The following is a 7,326-nucleotide window of genomic DNA, read 5'->3' on the forward strand; positions in this document are numbered from 1 at the left end:
ATACACAGAAGAATGTATAAATTAGGACTATAGTAAGGATCATTTTGCTTCTTAGGCAAATATTCAAGGGGTTTCTAGTGCTCTTCGCATCACAGTCCAGTAGCTCAGATGGATTCAGTGGTGAAATAGCTTTTTTAGATAAACCTGAGAAACATGCCATCATTTGTAATGCTGTTTCCATGAGAAAAAATGAAATTCATTTTGTGCTTTCAAGAGCCAACTTCTGGATGAATCCTTAGGTCACAAGTTACAGTAGTTCCTCCTTATCTGAGGTATCCTTCACGCAGTTTTGGTGACTGACTCATGTCCCCCTCTAGTCTGGAAGCAGATGAGCCTCCCCCTGACACAGCGTCAGAAGGTCATTGGTAGCATAATAGCATGTCCCAGCACCTGCGTCACTCACCTCACGTCATCTCCTCATGTAGGCATTTCCTTGTCTTACGCCATCACAAGAAGTGTGAGTGAGGACAGGGGTGCCTTACTGGCTCAGTCAGGGGAAGCGTGGGACTCTTAATCTCAGGGTCAGCTTTGTGAGTTCAGGCCCCACACTGGGTGTACAGATTACTTAAATTCTTTTAAAAAAAGAAGAAGAAGAAGAGTGAGCTCAGTATAATATTTTGAGAGAAAGAGAGACCACACTCATCTTTTATTATAGTATATTATTATAATTGTTCTAGTTTATTGTTAGTTATTGTTAATCTGACTGAGCCTAAATTTAGAAAGTAAACTTTATCAAAGGTACGCATATATAGGAAAAACATGGATATATAGGGTTCGGGACTATCTCTAGTTTCAGGCGTCACTGGGGGTGTTGGAACCTCTCCCCTGCAGATGAGACAGGGCTACAATATTGCCAATTTAAGAACTGCCTGTACCTGCCAACATGCTCCTTGCTGAGCCCTTAGTATTTCTTTTCTTCTTCTACCAATGAAAATACAAATGAAAACAAGAAGTTTTCAACTTCTACCAATGATCTAAGTTGTCCAGAAAATGTTACTTCTAAAAGTTTAAGCAAAGGGAATGTTTCCATTTTATCCCTTAAAAGGTAAATTCCATGAGCTGAGTCTGGATCTCCCCCATTTCAGGCCTTTTCAAAATGAACATCTAATTTATTTTCCTGATTTCAGCAGTCAGTGGGACAGATCCTTCAGCCAGCGTTGTAAACCATGGCTCCCAGTGGCATGGCGCCCACCATGTGCCACATGGCCTACAAGCTACTATTATTCAGCATCCCTTGCTCTTCCCAGGAGCCCCATAAAACCCACAGCTGACCTGCACTGAAGTCAGAAAAGCGAAATTTAAGAAAAAGGCCAAATGTGAGGGCAAAACTTTCCTCACTCTATCCAGGATGGTGCCAGTGGTTTCCTTTTCCCAGCCTCTAATCCAAGCTAAAAATGATATAAATGAACTGGAACCCACTCCAGTTAGAAGGCCCTGGATAAACCACAGTCAGTCCAGCCTCAGGAGGGATGCTCTGGTGGCCACACCCCCAGCAGCAGAGTGAGCAGCTCTCTGCACTAGCCCTGGGTTCTCACACAGAGGGGGTTAGTGATACAGGACAAGGCCACCTTGATTATATGTGGAACAGAGCTGTCGGGGTTCCAGGGTAGTGTTTGGGGAAAGAATTACCATGTAAAAGAGTTAAGTAGGTTGAGCAAGAATTGAAAACAAAGGATTCTGGCTGGAGAGGTAGGAGAACAAGGGATGGAGTTCACAGAAAGATCACAGATCAGTTCATTTTTTTCTCCTTGATACTTGTTGGTTAAGAGAAGGCATGGAACATCTTTGGTCTGAAAAAAAAAAAAATTCAGTAGCTTGTCCTGCTGTTGAGAAGTCAGCAAGTCAAATGCTGAGCTCTGCAAACTCTGAGCTCCCACCCTCAAAGGACTTAATGAGCATGGGGTGACTTATAGTTTGTGTGTCTCTAGAAGTTCATGGCTTTCCGTTAAGTAAGAGCAAGGGAATAAATGAACTCATAGTTTACTTACTTTATAAACAGACAACAAGCAAGGGAGAGCTACTTTGAGAATGATTTTGGTAACACAGCTGTGTGTCTGATACATGGGAAACCGTACCCCACAGCTCACAAGTATTTGAAGAAATAATTTATTTATCCAAGGAAAGGATGGTCACATTTTCTTGAATGCCAATGCTAACTTAAGGGGGCTATATGCTTTGTATCCATACCAGATTTTCGTGTAAGGAACTGCCTCGACTTGGTAAATGAAGATGGAGAGTCATAGAATATAAAGATTTGATCGTTTGGTGTTTTTTTTTGAAGCTTCAGATACCAGATGCTCCCAATACGTGTCTCTTCAGTGCTGTCCAGAAATCTCAGAAAGTTGTCCATACCATAAGAAGACAGCCACATGTGTTTTATACACTGTTCAGAGTTATGGCCTGGGAAAATAGTTATTTTAACCCAGCTGTAAACTCTGCTTGGGTCATTCTGCAGTTTCAGCACCAAGAGACTTCTTCCTATGGAAGAATGTTTTCCTCTTATCAGCACCGTACACACCAGCCATTTTTCCCACACCAATACAGTTTATCTTACTACCAGAAGATGTATTTGGTAATTTATGAGTCTAGAAACTGGAAACTAAAATGTGGTTTTAAAAAAGCGAAGGAGGTCAGTCTGAAAGGCTACCTACTATAGGACTCCAACCATCTGACATTCTGGAAAAGGCAGAATTAGAGACAGTAAAAATGTCAGTGGTGGCTGGAGTTATTGGGAAAGAGGAGGAATAAGTAGGGGGAGCCCAGGGACTTTAGGGCATTGAAACTATGACTCTTACGATACTGTAATGGTAGATACATGGCATTATACATTTATCAAAGCCCACAGAATACAAAACACAGAATGAACCCTGAATAAACTATGGGCTTGAGTTAATAACAACGTACTAATCCTGGTTCATCAATTGTAAACCTGTGTACGACACTGAGATGTTAAAAATAGAGGTGCAGGGTGAAGGGGTATATGAGAACTCTCTTTGCTTTTCACTCAGTTTTTTCAAAAGGCCTAAAACTACTCGAAAAAAGTGTTAACAAACAAAGCAAGTTCAGCCTCATGGCCTGTCAGTGAGGTGGGGAAGGCGGTGGATGATGATGTCATTCTCCTTAAGTCTTCCGCGGTCCCCAGCATGTATCCTCCAGCAATTTCATTTGAAAATAACTCTCAGTATATTAAATCTTACCTTTCTAGTGGTCGTTGCTATTACTAGTCTCTTTATTTAAAAACAAACCAAAAAGAAGAAGCTTATAAAATTAGCTTACACTCTTCTCAAGAAGTTCCTGTTTTTCTGTCAGAGATTGTGTTACACCCCTTCCACATTCCACACAGTTGGTAATTTTGCCACACTGCCGAGACCTGCTTACTCTACCTTCTAGGTGTCTTGGCCAGAAAGAAAGTTGGCGCTTGCTACCTCCTTTTAGGTCTGTTCTGACCAGTCACTGGCCCTGGACAAAATCACAGGCTGAGTTCTATAGGAATTCAGCATAATCCTCTCTGTAGTATGGGAAGGGGGGGAAGGGTGGATAATAACCACAATGAATATCTATCCTCTGTAGAAAATGGCATTAGGAACAGCTCAGATACTGATGAGTAGTTGTGACTTATAGAAGGAAACCCAATACTTACCCATTTTCAAATCAAAGGAAGAGGTGTACTAGGTGCTGTATTTTATAGCGTATAAAATGCACTTCCCTCTGGAGGGGAAAAAATGTGTCCAACAATGATCTTGTGTTCAATTTGCCTTGAACACACAGATATATCCAGTGACAGACAGGAAAGTGAACTGACATAGAGGCCAAGGGAATTCATATTATGTCATGATGTCTGTGGTGTCAGTACCCTCATGAACAAAATTAAGTTTCCTACCTATAAGTGCAGAGTAGAATCACGATCAAATGCCAGCAGAAGGAGCAAGATCTTCTCTACTCTAGGCTGACAATCTGATTCTCCCCTATAATATTTTCCTGGACGTGATTTTCCACACAGACTCTGATGAGAATGGAAGGAGTGCCGTTAGCTCATGGTGGGCCACCAAGTTCAGCGTTCAGTGTCTGCCTGCCACCAAAACACGTGTGAAGACAGCATGATAATTCACCTCTATGGCACCCAAAAGATGAGGAATACAAGTCAGTCATCTGATTTTCTCTGAAAATTCCATGACTTTAGCTACTTAGAACCTTACATGTTAACAAAGCTCTGAGGAAGGAGGTAGGGGGGAAAAAAATGAAAGAAATATGTGATCCTGTATTCTAATTTACCTCTAGAAGAGAGAAAAGACTTTTCGCCCTGAATGTTCTTCCTTTCTGTTCACGATAAAGTGGAATGTCTGGGCAGAATAAGAATCAGTCGAGATGAGGAGAAAATCAACAGAGGGCTGAAGGGACAGTACCAGCAGCTGAGGTTCTCTACCTCCAGAGGGGCTAGCACGCATTTCATTACTTGCCTTAATGAGACACAAAACTCTTCAAGAAGGCAATCCTTGGAAAATACCTCCTAGGACATTTGTGTCTAAGGTTGCATCTGGGAAGTCACTTTGTCAACCCTATCTTGTGTCTCTTCCCCTTGCAGGGCGACAGGCTTTGGCTTCTTGAATGCCCTGTGCAAAGCAGCGGCCGTCCTTGGAAACTTAATATTTGGCTCCCTCGTCAGCTTCACCAAATCGATCCCCATCCTGCTGGCCTCCACTGTGCTGGTGTGTGGAGGACTGGTGGGCCTGCGCCTGCCGGACACACGAACCCAGGTCCTGATGTAATGGGGAACAAGCCATCCGTATACTGCATCTCTTTCTTCCACCCTGTGTCGACCCTCCAGACTGACTCAAGGCTTCAGATTTTTTCAGATCTCAAAAGGTGGTAAAAGATCGGAACTTACTGTGACTGAAATGTAGATGCGTACTGTCCTGCCCCTTAGATGTGAGTTTGCAGTGTTTTTCATGCCTTCTTACCTTTCCTAACTGGGATGCTCCCAGCTCCCAAGAATCAGTCCGTGGAAGCATTTTTTTAAGTGTCCTCGTCAGCCAGGCCTCCCTAAGATTCTGCTCACTAAAAGCTGAGGAGCCTGGGCTGGCGTAAGAAATAGATCCTGCTTCTGATTTCACATTCACGAGAAATGTAAGTTGGCATATTATTGCATTTGTGCTGAGGAGAGGGATTCTTTTTTTTTTTTTTCAAACAGAGTGATATTTCCTGTTTATTTAGAAAAGGACACCCACCAATTCTTGCTGTTACAGCAGGGCCTTTCAAAGAAAACCATGTGGCACCACACGGAGCTGGGTGGAGCTCTTTGAGGCCTGACAGGGAAGGTGGCCTGCTAAAACGAGAGAGAAAGGCTGTGCCGTGAGCAGCAAAGATCTGAGTGAACGACAGAAGCCGGATTTCTGCCCCGTTCCAGTCCTGAAAAATCTGAGGAGGGAGCCGGGGTAGAACGTCTATGAATGTGACCTATGGGCCAGAATGTTAGAAGATCAGAGACAGATCTTCTGCCTCTGTTTACCACATGCCCCACCACCACCCTCCCCCTGCTGTCTTCTCCCCACCCTCACCCCAGCTACCCTTGATCTTGCCAGGGAGCAGATTCCAAGAGAGAAAGCCACTTTCTGAGCCCTGGGTCTGCCTGCCTGACTCTGCACTTCATCCAAACTGTGTTCGGTCTAGAGATGGTCAGTCCTCTCTGTTGCTGTAAATTGCCCATGAGGAAGAAAGTCCCCCCCCCCCCCAGAACCATTTGGAAATGCAAAATGCTACCGTGAGGGTGCCACCCTTTGGTGCCCCCACACCCTTGACACTGGGCTTCCTCGCTGGCAGTGCTGAAGTGGGTCTTCTCCTCTAGTTTCCACTGGTCTGGGCGTTCCCCCTTGTCTGGCTCTTTGCGGAATCCCAGCCTGCTTAGTCCGAGCGAGGGGCCCTCTGGCAGGCAAGGGCAGTGTCTCTGGTGGTTTGGGGCTGCTCTTGCTTTACCTCTGCAATCTGCCTGGGCCTGGAAGACAGAGGTCAGCAGGACATTCCCATGGGCTGTCAGCTATGTGACCTTCTCACCCCTCGGGCCTGCCCCTCCTCCAGGCTCACCCTTTTTACTTATCTTCTTTGAAATCTGAAGCCTCCCAATAGACTTGCAGCAGTGACCAGCAGCCAGGAATAAATCCCATATTAAAATAATAATCCTTTTTTTTTTTTTTAAACTCTGTGTTGTCAAAGGGTTATCCTTGTTACTTGTTATAGTCTTTCCAGCAAACCACAGCCCTGGGGCCCCGGGAAGGGAGAGCCTTTGTTTCCAATAGCCATTCCCTCCAAAGCCCCTTCCTAAGCCTGAAGGCACCCTTCCTCCCTCTCCCCTTCCTAATGGTGCTCCTGGAGCTCCAGAGTACAGAGTTCCGACTCTGAAATGTTTCTTCCATTAACGTAGCCATGGATCAACTACCCCCTTGAAGTCATTCAGGTCTGTAAAGGGGACAGCGTGGTGTGGGAGGCTGGCAGGAGGAGGGTGGTTCCCTAGGAAGGCCGGCTCAGGGCCAAAACAGCAGCAAAACGCCAACCCCAAACTGCAAAGGTGGCAGGAAGAGGGAGAATCAGTCAAGACTCAAAGAGATCTCTTAGCCAGATGCCAGCAAATCAGGGAAAGAAATGGAACCGACTCTCACTTCTGCCTCTGTAATATTACTGGAGAACAAACCTAGCATCCACACAGCCCAGGAAGGTACCCTGTATATTATCCGTCCACGTGGATTCATTTCCCTACCTACCCACCCCTTGATTCATCTTCTTAAAAAAGGCACATGTAGGAACTCGAGCGGGTCATTTTAGCTGAAGACAGCATGTACAATAACCACGACCAAAGTAAGAGATGTATGTTCACCAGCCCATTCAGAAGCAAGAGAAATGTGCATGGATGTCGCTGTCTCTAGTCTTCTTAACTTTCTGGAAGTCAAATTAGTCCAGTAAGCAAAGTTCACGATCATAAATGTCTCACATGTCTGTTGTAGCTCTAAATGTGTAGGAAATCTCCTGAGCTGCTGAGCATAGCAGATGCAGAGTTTTATTGGAACGCTGATTGGGTCAGAATGGGATAAAGGAGCTGAACCCCACTTCGTGAGACCTGACACCATGCATCCCCTTCAAAAGGACCTTTCTGGGCCTTCCCGTCACCTGATCCGAGCCTCCCAGGTGGCCCAAGAGGGATCTATTCTAATCTCCTGGACAGTCTGTGGTCACAAACCTTCTTGGTCACCACCTTTTCCACCTTCCACGCAGTTTTCTCTGCCTCCTTTGCATTGTTCCTGTTGCCTTGATTTTCTCTGAGAGAGTTCAAGTTGTTCC

The 7,326-nt window shown here is 45.0% G+C and overlaps 1 protein-coding gene across 1 annotated transcript in view; it reads left to right on the forward strand.

The window, feature by feature from the left end:
* Positions 1–5,431, forward strand: part of SV2C (synaptic vesicle glycoprotein 2C) — a 220,590-nt gene extending 215,159 nt beyond the window's left edge. The window contains exon 13 of the mRNA XM_047731103.1: positions 4,583–5,431. Within this exon, the coding sequence (XP_047587059.1) occupies positions 4,583–4,766 (184 nt within the window). The 3' untranslated portion in view covers positions 4,767–5,431. The remainder of the gene's footprint in view (positions 1–4,582) is intronic.
* The last annotated feature ends 1,895 nt before the right edge of the window (positions 5,432–7,326 follow it).

This window comes from Lutra lutra, chromosome 5, assembly GCF_902655055.1.
Source record: "Lutra lutra chromosome 5, mLutLut1.2, whole genome shotgun sequence".
Classification (NCBI taxonomy): domain Eukaryota; kingdom Metazoa; phylum Chordata; class Mammalia; order Carnivora; family Mustelidae; genus Lutra; species Lutra lutra.